The sequence below is a fragment of the Lactuca sativa genome, chromosome 2 (assembly GCF_002870075.4).
Source record: "Lactuca sativa cultivar Salinas chromosome 2, Lsat_Salinas_v11, whole genome shotgun sequence".
NCBI lineage: Eukaryota > Viridiplantae > Streptophyta > Magnoliopsida > Asterales > Asteraceae > Lactuca > Lactuca sativa.
The window spans coordinates 162785224-162799228 of NC_056624.2; the positions used below are offsets into that span (position 1 = coordinate 162785224).

General features: G+C 36.6%; 1 protein-coding gene across 2 annotated transcripts; it reads right to left on the reverse strand.

The window, feature by feature from the left end:
- Nucleotides 1-3817: 3817 nt before the first annotated feature.
- Nucleotides 3818-8266, reverse strand: LOC111915991 (glutamate receptor 3.6). Of its 2 annotated transcripts, XM_023911623.3 has the most exons (7): nucleotides 8111-8266; nucleotides 7313-7605; nucleotides 5684-7017; nucleotides 5289-5566; nucleotides 5165-5196; nucleotides 4680-5086; nucleotides 3818-4582 (listed from the first exon to the last, which is right to left on the reverse strand). In XM_023911623.3, the coding sequence occupies exons 2-7, from the start codon at nucleotides 7587-7589 to the stop codon at nucleotides 4121-4123; spliced, it is 2790 nt and encodes a 929-aa protein (XP_023767391.1). In that variant the 5' UTR covers nucleotides 7590-7605; nucleotides 8111-8266; the 3' UTR covers nucleotides 3818-4120. The 2 variants fall into 2 exon arrangements, with proteins under 2 accessions (XP_023767391.1, XP_052624440.1); XM_052768480.1 differs by lacking the exon at nucleotides 8111-8266 and having other exon boundaries at nucleotides 7313-8002.
- Nucleotides 8267-14005: the final 5739 nt, after the last annotated feature.

Consider the following 14005-nt stretch of genomic DNA (forward strand, 5'->3'; position numbering starts at 1 on the left):
AAAATGAAATTGTTATGCTATATTTTCTGATTTGTTCAATCAGATTCAATATTTGATGTTATGCTATATTTTGATGTTAGATGCTTGATTATGATGTTATATGCCCAATTATGATGTTATATGCCCAATTTTGATGTTATATGATCAATTATATCCTCAATTTTGATGTTCAATCTTGATGTTATGTTTGATTTTTTCTATTCATATATTTATGTTTAATGTTGTTATGTTTGGGTATTATGATGAAATATTGTTGCTGACATATCCATTAGTTTTGTTCTTGACATATCATGAAATATTCATTAGTTTTGTTGAATTGTGTATTTGTTTTGTAGAAGAAGTTGTTGAAAATGTGTCTTTGTATTGTTTAAATTGTTGTTGAAAATGTGTATTTGCAATGCTTAAGTAGTTGCTAAAACATTCGTTTTTTTGTTGAATTTATCAAAAAAATGGGAGAAAAGAAGGATAGGATTAGTTGGAAGGTTGAAGGTGTAGAGAAAGCGTTTCTAGAAGCTTGTTTACGTGAAGTTACAGTTAATGGACGAGAAGGGAGTAGTTTGAAAGCACTATCTTGGAGGAATGTAGCTGAAACATTAAAAATTAAACATAACTTTATTGTCGACCAAAAACAAATGAAGAACCGCTATGACTACCTAAAGTCAAAGTTTGATGCTTTTTTTAAGTTAAAAAACAAAACCGGTAATGTGTACAATGCAACAACCACCACCTTCAATCTTTCCAAAGAAGAATGGGAACTAGAATCAAAGGTATTTTGTTAATTTATAAAAAATAGATTATCATGTTTAAATAATAAAATATTTTTTCCAAACAGTCAAACAAACATGTGGATTCTTTGAGACGCACACCACTACCGTACTCCGACCTTTGCACACAGTTGTTTGAAGGCACGACTGCGACAAGCATTCATAGTTGGGGGCCAACTTCTACCCTTCCCCGTCCTACTCAAGAGTCAAGCCACTATAGTTTGCATGACTTTGACGACATTGATTGCACTCAACAAGAAACTGTAGGTCTCAGTGACGAGTCATCCGCTCAATTAAAAAAACAAAAGACTACAGATTCGGCAAAGAGCCAAAATAAAAGTAAAGATAAGGGTAAAGATGCATCGAATTCAAGGTTGCTTGAAATCAGGGAAGATATTGCAACAGTTGCTAATATATTTGTAGAAAAACATACTTCTTCAAATTTGGGTGCGTGTATGGAAAAGTTGGAGAAGTTAGGATGGGGTATATTTGATCCAAGATACACTACTGTTGTTGCTTCTTTTGGTGAAGGTGCGGATGAGAGGCAGGTGTGGTTAACCATTGATCCAACTATTTGTGAGAATTGGGTCAAGACTGTTGGAGCACATTATGGAATGTTTCGCTAAGTAGATGTTTCGAATGTTTTTTTTGGATAACTAGATGTTTGGTTTGAACTAGATGGGTTTTTTTTGGATTACTTGATGTGTGGTTTGAACTAGATGGTTTTTTTGGATTACTTGATCTTTGGTTTGAACTATATGACATGAATGAGTTGATGTTTTGGATTACTTGGAGGAATTTTTATGTTATATGTTGTTATTATAATTGTTATGTATTTTTAAAATAACAGATTGTTTATGGATTCGGATGAAGAAAATGCATTTTTCCTTTTACTATGTTGCTATTGGTTGAATCTAGCATCCAATAGAACTGGAAGGGCTATTGATAATGATTCGGAAATGAGCGGTCATCAACATACACAAGAATTGCTACATGGAACTTCTACACAATGTCATGAGTTGATGCGTCTTTCATGTGACGCGTATGTACTTTTATGCAATCATTTTAGACGAAACAATTGGTTGCAAAGTAGTAAGCATATAAGCGTTGAAGAAAAGATGGCTATGTTCTTGACAACTATAGCACATAATAAACGGTTCAGGATTATCAAACGAAGGTTTGAACACTCCACAGAAACAGTTCATAGATGCTTTCATGAGGTGCTAAATGCAATGATGATTTTTGCAAAAGAAGTTATAGTTCCAACGAATTATAATGCAACCGTGAATTCCTCAGAGAGACATCGTAGGCTAAAAGAAATCTGTCCTGGAGCAATAGGTGCGTTAAATGGAACTCTTGTACATGCAGTCGTGTCTGCTGATCAACAAACTCGCTACATGGGAAGAGGAAAAGGTGAATGCTTTCAAAATGTTTTAGGAATTTGTGATTTTGATATGATATTCACATTCGTATGAGCCGGTTGGGAGGGTATAACACATGATTCACGAGTTTTGAAAGAAGTTGCATGTAACCCGACTTCAGGCTTTCCGTTCCCTCCTCCAGGTTTGTAATTCTTTTTAAATTTATTCTGAAATACGATTTTAAATTTCTATATATAATATTTCCTTCACTCATGTGTATAGATAAATATTACCTTTGCGATGCTGCATACACCAACACTCGTGGATTTATGACTCCTTACCGCAACATGAGGTATTGGTTAGCCGATTATCGACGACGAAGTCCGTTAACTAAGGAAGAAAAATTCAATTATGCACATGCGCAACTCAGAAATGTTATTGAACGTGCTTACGGTTTTTTGAAGGCGAGATTCCCAATCCTAAAACGAATGACTCCTTTTCCTTTTCAGTGCAAAGAGATATAGTCGTTGCTTTTTTTGCAGTCCACAATTTCATAAGGAAATGCGATATTCATGATAAGTTATTTATGGCGTTCGAGGAGAACAATGCTCAAGCACAAGGGGGAGAGAATGATGGACAAAACGTATACGATATGGAATGGGGTTCACAAGGAAATGAATACATGGATAACTTGTGTCACCAGATTGCGAATCAATTGGGATAAAATTAAATCTGTAGGATTTTATTATGATTTTGTGGATTTAAAAATATTTAAGTTTGATTTGGATTTGTGTTTAATTTTGATTTATAATAAATTTGGATTTTATATGGTGTTTATATTTTTTAAATACATATTTATGAAATTTATTAGGTTATTTTATAAATAAACAATTGAATTCAATAAAAAATAAAACAGAAGGGTAAAATGGTCATTTTAATAATTCAACACAGCAATTCAGAGGTGCCAACCAAACAACATGTTAAACATTCAACTCTTAAAATTTTAGACCCTCTTAAAAATTCAGATCTCTTAAAAATTTAGATCTTAAAAATTCAGATCCTACCAAACAGCCCCTTAGAAATTCAGATCTCTTAAAAATTCAGATTTTAAAAATTCAGATCCTACCAAATAGCCCCTTAAAGCATTAAAACTTTAACCATTTAATCAACCCTACTAGATTCTAAATGAAAACTAATAAAATAAAAGATAAAATAAGAAAATGTCATAACTCAATCAAGTTTTTCACAAAATCATTAGATATAGTGTTTCAATTGAAAGACAAAATGTTTGAGTTATATTCGTTAAAAAACATTGGTGTTTTATTTTCTCTATAAACTTTAATAATTATTTGCAATAAAAATATATATAATTGATCTTTTTCATTCTATAATTGAACTTAATTCAATGGTATTCTATTAAAACAAAAATAAGAGAAAATGAAATTGGATTTAATTTGTTTAAAACTATGTCGTTTAAAAGGTTTGTATACCTAACTTTAGATACATAACGGCTATAAAGTTAAATGATGATCAATCAATCAGACTCCACAACTCAACAGAATAACGACTATAAGGTCAAATGATGATCAATCAATTAGACTCCACAACTCAAGAGTATAGCGTATGTGATTCGCAAGATGCTAAAAAGAAAGTTGGTTCTGTGTTCCGTGTTTTTCCTCTCCCTTGAAATCATTGTGTTGAAATATAGCCATTTTTAATATCTTTGGGCTCCTGATTGATTAGTAATTTACAATTCAATCGGTACTTTACAATACCAATACATTATTCTAAGATAACATCATGCTTATCCTCAGCTAAATCTGTACACACTTAACTTGCTATTTGCTATGGCTAAATCTAAAAAATGCCCAGAAAAAAGCATTACAAATTTGATTGAAAAGATGGAAAACAAGCGACAAGATACCCTTTCTTGACGGATTACTTCATCGCAAAAGGCAGCTTCACCACGACTACAACGATGGATGAGTTTCATCATTACGAGCTGTTTAATGACAAATCTCTCCTACTAGTTTTATTGCTATAAATCGATTCATCATTTGCATTCATCCCACTTGAACTTCCCTCAAAATGTTTTCTCTTGGAATGTGTTGTCACTGTCTCTTTTCTTTCATCAACAAATGAAATGAACGTTTGAAGGCGTCCAGATTGAAGACTTCTCCCAGTCGACTCCGAAAGAGTTGGATAGTGTTTGATAAATTGGTGGATTATTTGTGCAAAGTATATGATGAGAGCAAGCAAACAAACTATTCCACATATAATGAAGAGGCCTTTAAAGCTCGTTAGTTCCAGCTGCTCTACTTCAAACTTTGTTCCCTGTGAGCTGCATGCACTTCTCATCAACCACTTGTCATGAATCCTTTGTAGTTCACCGTTTTCTGATAGTTCTAGAATAGCCGTCGACATATCTGCTGCTAGAGGAGAGTCTCGTGGAAAGGCCTGTGATAAGACAAAATAACAAAACAATACTATCAATCATTTTATAACTCAAAGTTCTACGAAGTGAAAAGAGAAGTATATACGACTTCCAACTTACGAATCCCCATCCAGTTTTAGTAAACTCTTGACCAACGATGCTGAATTCACAACGGGTTGAAAGGAAGAGTTCGATGTATGAGCGTTGATCAACTATTGCAGCAACACCACCGTTGTGGGGACCATCTATTAGAGCTTTTTCATATTCTTCAGGCAATGAAAAAGGAATCAGCCGAGAAGCCTGAATACCAAGTTCGCCTACAAGATAATCATTCACAAACGTATTCTCTTGGTACCCAATGGGCTCTCTGCTTTGTATTAAGCTTTCGATTCCTGTAATAGGTGTTGAAAGCTTCTGAACTGTTAATATAGAGGTCAAACTAGCTGTATAACTCGAGTTTATTATGAGAACCACAAATAACCATAAGAGTACAACCATACGACCAAGAGTGCTGAGCGTGTTTTCTCCTGTATAAACAATAACCGAGTAAGATTATATATTATATGACATCTTGTTTGGTTTTGGAAACATGAAGGGACACTTACTGTGGGAGGAAAACAGCGTTGAAAAGCTAAACCTGAAAAAGGAACAAAATCCATCTGTTTAGATCACGCTTCCTCATAAAAATAGCAAATTTTTGTAAGATCGATACTACAGAAAGACACTTACCATAGAACTGTGACAAACTGTTTTCTTGGAGGACCACGAAATTCGTCGTTTACACGATGTTCTAGAATCCATACAACAGCTCCCACAACTAAGAAAAAGATTCCTGAAACAGTCCACATTAAAGGAGAGAATGGTCTAAGAAAAGCCCAAGTACTAGAGCTTGATCTCCTAATGGGCACCACTACAACAAGCCCAGATTCGATAAATGGCTGTGTAAAATCTGCTAGTCGTGTCCGATTTGTAGTGATAACTATGTCGCCCACCACAGCATCATAAACCTGTATTGATTTTCAAAAACTTTAGCAAGAAAGTATACTGAGAATCGATCATGTGGGATTATATTGCTTTGAGTCTCTTTATTTAATGATCGGAAGAAATTAGGAAGAAATACTCACACCATCGTGTATCAAGTTCACAAGCTTGGTGTTACTTGGGTTCCTGACTCCATCTCCATATGATAGAAACTTATATGGCAAAGCATACGGAAGTAACTTTGTAGCAGATGTAAACACATCAATGCAGTAGCCTTTGAATGAATCACTGTGTCTTGCTTTTCCCACAAATTCCTGAAAACTGACACGATGTGGAACACCGATCTTCATCTGCTTTCCGTTATCTGGGAAAACCCATCCACGTGGTTTTTGGACTGTTAAACCAGGCCAAATCACTGCGTGTAATAGCTCAGAAGAACTTGATTGATGGTCAGATGGCTTTGTGTTGGCTTTATCTGGACGAATAGTTGACAAACCCGAAGAATTTGACCAATACCCGATCCTCCTAACACCAGTGCCAATCACATTAATAACTTCGAATGCAGGAAAAACAAGGTTTTTATCAGAAGTAAACTCGATATGTCCTGTTAATCCTTCCATTTTGACATCTAAGATGTCATGAAGCAGCAAATTCCCTTCATTGAAGATACTCAAAGAACCATAATTCAAGATTTCTCCTCGTAACCCTTGTAACTTGGGATCTTTTGAGAATGAAATGTTTCCACCTTTATCAAAGAAAGTGTCAAGCGCACGAGCAAGCAGCCAAACAGTGTCGTATGCATATAAACAGTAAGTATTCAAACCAAACGTTGTCAAGTTTTGCCATTTAGAAGCAAACTTTCTTGTAAGGTTTGAATCTTTTGTGTATGCTTTTAATGTGATAAACCCTTGCATAACATCAATTGTCTTGAGCGATAGTGAGGTGGAAGTGTCTATGACTGTTGAGAGCCAATTAGTAGCGATCCAAACATACCCACTATCCAACATACCAAGGTGTTTAGCCACGTCAAGTATATCCAATCCCCTATCTGCATACGTGTGGACAACAAGAATTCTTGACTCCATTAAAGCAACTTTAACCAACACATCGCTTATGTCTGTTCTTGTTGCTAGTGGCTTAATAGGTGCTTTATGGGAGATCTCACATCCTCTAGATGCTAATTGATCTCCTAATGATATTATTCCATTTCTTCCATGATCATCATCTACGTAAATTGCTGTTACTTTTTTCCATTCGTAGTACTTGATTATGTCTGCTATGGCAGCCATTTGATAAAGATCACTGTGAGTTGTGCGCACAAAGAAAGGATACTGAAGGGAATTCAATGTAGGATCAGTGGCTGTGTAAGACAATAGAGGAACTTGGAGCTCACTTGCCACTTGTGATATCATATGAGCTATGACTGAACTTTGGGGGCCTATTAAAGCCACAGTTTCTGTCTCCATGACTTGTAAAGCTGTAATCAGAAACAAGTTAAATCCCACCAACTAACTATATATATAAGTTAACATTTGTATATAATGAAACTGGTTTTGAACTTGTATTCATACTAGAAAATATTTTAAAAAATTGAATGACGTAACATTAGCAATACAAGAATTTCAATAAAAGTGATAATTTTCAAGTATTTAGTGACGCAAGTTGGTCGCTGAATAAAAATTTAACATAATTTAACTAGAAATAGGACGCTAATTCGTCGCTAATACTTGATTTTGTGGTTGTAAAACTAAGCAAATGTTTAAAAGATTTACCCTCCATTATACTCAGAAATCCACTGTAATTTGCATCATGAAGATTTAATTTCAGCTTGGTTCCATTAAGAATAGTGGGATCAGAATTCACATCTTCAATTGCAGCTTGCAAAGCGATTTTTGCCACTTTTCCAATGATTGAATCAAATGTTAAGATAGATGCAATATGTACGACATCTGGTCTTGTAGAAACATTGGTATTCTCAAGCCCTTCGGAGAACCATCCACCAAAACCAACCACCAACACAAGAAAAGCCCAAACTAGATTCTTAGGCATTTCTATTTCGTACACCCTGTTATGTAAAACAATTAACACAAGAGAATCTTACTTTCGGTACTTGAGATTGATAAAATAGCATGCATATGGCTATATAAAAACGAACAGTGAAGTAAACTTTTGACCAAGATAGGTGATATATAGTAGCTAATTCTGAGCAACTATTTGGGTAATTATAAGTTTAAATAGTTTAGAGAAAGTTCAAGTGACAAAAAGAACAAAATTCTCAAAAACCATTTATGCGGAATAATAAACATGTTGTGTTCAACTTCATAGTGCTAAGAAGAAATAACCCATCAACCTAATCGGTACTAAGTACCAACATACAAAAATAAGCCTCAGTCCACAACTCAATGGACAGATAAACGACATAAGAACATAAGGTTTTATAAATACAAGAAAACATATCATATTGTGAAATAATACGTATACGTTTGTACATGGAGAGAGAGAGAGAGAGAGAGAGAGAGAGAGAGAGAGAGAGAGAGAGAGAGAGAGAGAGAGAGAGAGAGAGAGCAGACTAATAAGCAGCCATCCACAGTGATACAAAGAAGAGCAGTGAACAAAGAAGGAACTAAATGAGAGGAATTTGCAGCAGGGAGCAGATTGGCCGGTGGGTCCTGGTGCTGTAATTGCCAAAATTCAAAGAGGGTCGTTTCATGTATGGTGTAGAAAGTTTCTTGCTATTTTTGGTGATAACGATAATTATCACTTTCACTAGCGTTCGTGAAGCATTTATGGAACATTGATGTCTTACTTTGTTGGTTTCTTCACGTGATCGACCTGTGAATGGTGTGAAGAAATTTCAATCTTTCTGGCGGTAATTGCCACTATTTACTTCAAACATGTGCGATATAGACGAATCGGGAGTTTCTTGCCACGTGTTTTGTTGAAAGATCATTCTCTCGAATCCAATCTCAACTTTGTAATGTTTCCTTTTTAATCTTTTGAGCATTTACTTGGAGAGGTTTGTGCAGGATTTAACGGGGAGGTGACGTGCATAGAATCTATTTAAATCTCCAATGGCTTCTGACTAAGGTCATCTCCGATCCATTAAACCCATGAATAGTTGTATGGATTGCCATGTAGGAAAGAGAACATATACATTCAATTTAATTATTAAAAAATTCATTAATTTTCATTACAATTCTATTGTACCGTTCAATGGTCATTAAACTCTACACTCTCTCTCTCCTTTATATTATATTCATATTTAATCTATTAAACCCTCATACAACTCCCATTGTGGATGGTCTAATTGTCATGCAATGGTTTAACAGGCTTTTCTATTTATAAAATAATTATTTATTGACTAAATTGCAAAAATAGTCCTTGTGGTTGGTCCTATTTTGCAGTTGTACAACAATAGCAGGTTTGGATTACACATTTAGTCCTTTGCCTTGTTACCATCTAATCCATCTCCATTAATATAACACCCCTGTTCCAGATTGGTTTAACTTAATATTTATCAAGGACTAAAGATGGAGTTTTGGGAAAAACTATGTGCCACGACGTGGTGCAAGGATGCCCATGACGTGACATGGAATAAATGGAATGCGTGTTTTAATGAGTGTCACGATGTGGCAATAGGTTGGTCACCGCGTGGCAGCTGTTTTGGCCCAAACCCGTAAATTTAAGGTTTCCTCTCATATTTAAGCAACATTTCTAGAGGATTAGGGCATCCTCTTCAACCTCCAACCCTCTAACTCAAAACCGTAGCCTCCTTTAGAGAGTTTTGGTTCATTTTGGTATTCTTGGTGCCTTAAGAAGAAGAATAAGGTGTTTTGGTGCATTATTCCAACAAGCAACTTCATCATCACCATCTTGAGCATATTCTGGACCCTTGTGAGTATTTAAGTTCCAAGCTTTCTAGTTTGTGCTTCTAGATCTAGGGTTCTTGTCTCTTTTCTTCATATTGTGAGAGTTTGAAGGCAACTTTATGGACCCTAGAGGTCTATTGAAGTTCTATGTTCCAGATTTAGTGTTCCTTGGTGTATTTGGCCTTATGCTCAAGTTTGAGCCCTTTTTCTTCCTTGGTTTTGACCTATTTTGGGTGAGAACTGCATTAGACATGCATTTCCATAAAGCACAAGTTTGTGTAGTATATTTTTGGGTATGAGGTCCTCTGTTGATTAAGAGCTTAATGGGTTAACTCATATCTTACGATGTTATTAAGGACTTAGGGGGGGTTAGAAGTTTTGGCTTGATGGGATGACTTAAGGGATAAAGTTGGAAACTTTATCCTTTAAGACTTTCGGGTGTATCAAATCTGAGCTTTGGAGCTCTTAAGGACAAAGAAAACAACTTAATCAATTAAATTGTAAAGACCCAACTACCACACCGTGGCGATTGGGTAAGGACTCAAATATTTTGTCTTTAGGCTGGCATGATGTGGCCAATGGAAGGTCACGACGTGGCAATTCACTGAGATGATTTTGGTTTGCCGACTTTGAGGGTTGACCTTGCACCATTTACTTGTTGACCTGAGTTGACTTTTGGTCAAGATTGTTGGATTCAGGGTGTAGTCTACGATTGGACCTTGTATGTTTTGATAGGAGTGTTATAACATCTGTTGCGGGGCATTGAAATGTAGTTTAGCTAATTTCTTGAATTAGGTGAGTCTTCTCACTATACTATGTAGGATGCTAGTTGTCTTTGTGATACTTGACCCCGAGGCAACTCGTGACATATGTATGAAAGATAATGGGGGCAGCCCATGACACATGGATGTTAGACCATGGGGACATCCCATGACATCTCAAGGAAAAACCATGGGGCAGCCAATGACACATGTATGTAAGACCATAGGGGTAACCCATGGCAGTGTAAGGAAAGACCATGGGAGCAGCCCATGGCATTTGTATGCAAGACCATAGGCGTAGCCCATGGCAATGTATGTATGGTATGTGGTATTTTGGGGAATTTGCTAAGTTTTGTGCTTACAGTTTGTGATTTAAACATTTTTTCAGGTACTTCCAATTCCATATGGAAGGGCCCGACTTGACTACACAACATCCCCTGATGGCTTTTCCGCACTGATTATTATTATTTACTCTGATGTTTAAAAATATATATTTACTCTTATTGGTTTTGGAACAAATGATTGTATGGATGTAATGATTTAAAAATGAAAATTTTACTACTATTTTTGGGACGTTATAAGTTGTTATCAATGCATTGGTTTGAGGGATTCATGCATACTCTCAGGTGTGTCTAAACTCAAAATGAGGAATTGGTAATCTTTTTGAAAGAAAATAAATTTGTCTAAAAAGAATTTTACAAAGAAAGGGGTGTGATGTGTGCAATCTTTTGAGCTCAAGTAAGTGATTCTCGGAATGTCCATATATATATATATATATATATATATATATATATATATATATATATATATATATATGTATGTATATATATATATATGTATGTGTATATATATATATATATATATATATATATATATATATATATATATATATATATATATGTTATTATGTTATATGTTTTGCATGCGAGAAGTTAGCATAAGGATATATTTGTTGGATTAGGTGTCTAAGCCCATAATTATAATTGGTATGTACTTGATCCGAGAGTCAGGGACGACCCCAAGATTTCGGAGGCCCTGTACAATTTAACATAAAATAGGCCTTAAAACTTAAAGGTCTAAAAAATTAAGCAAAACTAACTTTTCATTTTCTACTGCAAAATACACAAAGTTAAGATTCCATTCAAATTAATACAAAAAACAAAATTGCTTTAACTTAAAAACAATCACCCTTCAAGTATTTGTTGAAATAAATTTTGTTTCTACTTGAAAATAACCATCTTTCTACTTGCAAACAAGCAAACAGTTTAATATGCATTGAAATAAACTGTAAAAAATCAGAAATTAAATCAGCAAGATATATTACATTATCTAGAAAAAAATATACGATAAAAAACAGAAATGTATCAGATATATAAAACTTCTGATAAAAAAACAAAACTCAGAACATCACTTCCTAATTTTGGACCCTTCAGTACAAGCTAAAACTGATTTTGGACCCTTTAATACAATCTGAAAATGAAGACATTTGTTACAATGTGTCTGAATTCGAGAAAAATCAAAATCATAAAACATTAAACAATGGAAAAAACTTATTTACTATAAACAATATCACAAATCACTATAAGAAAAATACCCTTTAATGACGCGCAAACAATGATACTCGCTGATTTACGATACGCATTTTTGTGTGCCCTTAAAAATAATGTCAGCCTTCCAAAATTTGAAGGATAGAGGACACGTATTTTTGCGTGCCTTAAAATTAATGTCCAACAAAAAAAATACAAACACGGAGGGCACTTGTTTTAAATGTGTGTCCTCTAGAAATGTCGCTTTATATTTTTTTTATCAAACACGCGTTTTTAAAGGGGTCCTTCGCCCCGTAAAAATCTGGCGCACCACTGCCCCTAAAGTCCTTAAAGGACAGCGTGCGAGACCCTGACGGGCTAGATGCCATGTCGCTCCGGAACGCCCTGAGGCGGTCCTCCATCAGCTCGACTATCCCTTCCTTGATCGACCCGAAAATGATGGGGGTCGACTCAAGGATGCCTCTGGTGATATCTAACGCAATGAACTCGCGTAGCGTCTCATCTACTGGCTCGGAACCTGATACCGAACCCGACCCCTCTCCAAAACTGCCACCTGCTGGCCTCTGGCGTAGTACCACCATTCTGCAATACACACAGGCAACCATTAGTGATACTGATATCTCTAAGGGATCACATCTATTACAAGTTCCCTGGTCTTTCCTCATCCTTCCTTAATTCGGGTACGGATCCTCTGCTTTCAGTAGTACGGGCCCATACTACTTTCCACATCTATCCGTACCTTCATCAAGGACAACCTTGACTCCACTAGGTCTCTTTTCCGCTACTGACCCTCTGTTATTCCCGTTCTAGGCTTGCCCTAGGGAAAATCTCTGACTCCACCCAAACCGATCCTCAGTCGCTGAAGGCCTCCTTGTAATGCCAGTTAGCCATCACCTAAATACTACCATATGTGATGAGGCTCAGATAATCCTTTGAGTAACATTCCCATCCCTACAACGGTTAGACTCAAACAAGAGCTGCGCAATAGGGCCAAATCCGGTACTCTGAGATTATTCAACCCTGATCACATGTAATGTGACGTATTCACCTAATGGCTAACTTCCATCACGCAGAGTCCCACGTAGCGCAAAGCAGGCAGCATTCGGACGGGGAAAATCTACTCAAGCAAATTTGTCCTCAAAATGAGAAGATGAACTAGCATATAATGTTAAGCTCATACTACCAGGCATAACCTAATTAGGGTATCCTACCGCTGTCTACTCAATACTAGCATGCAATTCTCATAAGCTGAAGCACATGCATACCCCAGAATGAGATAGGTAACGAAGCTCGACTCATCATGGAACGAACCATGTCCAACAAGGTTCGATTGCGCCTCTCAGCCACACCATTAAGCTGTGGTGTCCTGGTTGGCGTCAATTGTGAAATAATTCCACATTCCTTAAGATAGTCGTGGAACTTGATACTAAGATACCCACCACCCCGATTGTAACACCCCGCGTTCAGAATTGTAAGTTCAGGGATCTTAGTGTAAATAAGGAAGGTCGACTCGGCGAGTCGATGGATAGACTCGGCGAGTCAAGTCGCGATTCTGGTCATGTGTTAAGTGACCAACTCGGCGAGTCGGAAGTTGGACTCGGCGAGTTGGTGCTGAAGGGAGAAAACCCTAATTTCAGGAGTTGTGCCCTATATAAAGCACATTATAGCCACCTTCAGCCTCTTGGCTACCCATTTGAGATCCAGAAACCCTCATCTCGTGTGTGTGACTCCATTGATGAAGAATTAGAGCTTGGAAGAGAAAATTGGTGTAAGATGCTTGGGGTTTTGGAGACCATCATCAAGGGGCTTGGGTAGATCTGGAATCTACTTCTGTTTGGGCACATTTCAGGAGTAAGGAACCTCCTCCTTAAGCTATTACATTATTGATTCAAGAATGGTGGTTGATTTGGGATTCATTAGCTTGTTTGGGAGCTATCTTGAGTTTGAGGCTTAGATCTGAAGTTGCTACTTCAGATCTAGACTTGTGATGGCCCAAAAGGTCACAGAGTTCCTGTCTTAGAGTCATTGGTGAAGCCCTTTGTCTTAAACCCTAGCCCTAGAAGTGTTTTGGGCTTATATTTCCTTGCCTTCACGTAAAGTTTGCAACTTTATGTGAAGGTTAGCCTATAGAGGAATAGATCTATGGATTGGAGCCCCTGCATGGCTTGAAAAGCCTCTGTATGGAATGAGAACTGAAGAGACTTGGCGAGTCACATGGGTTTTCTCGACGAGTTGTATGAATATGTGCATGGACTCGGCGAGTTGGAAGAACAACTCGGCGATTCTGT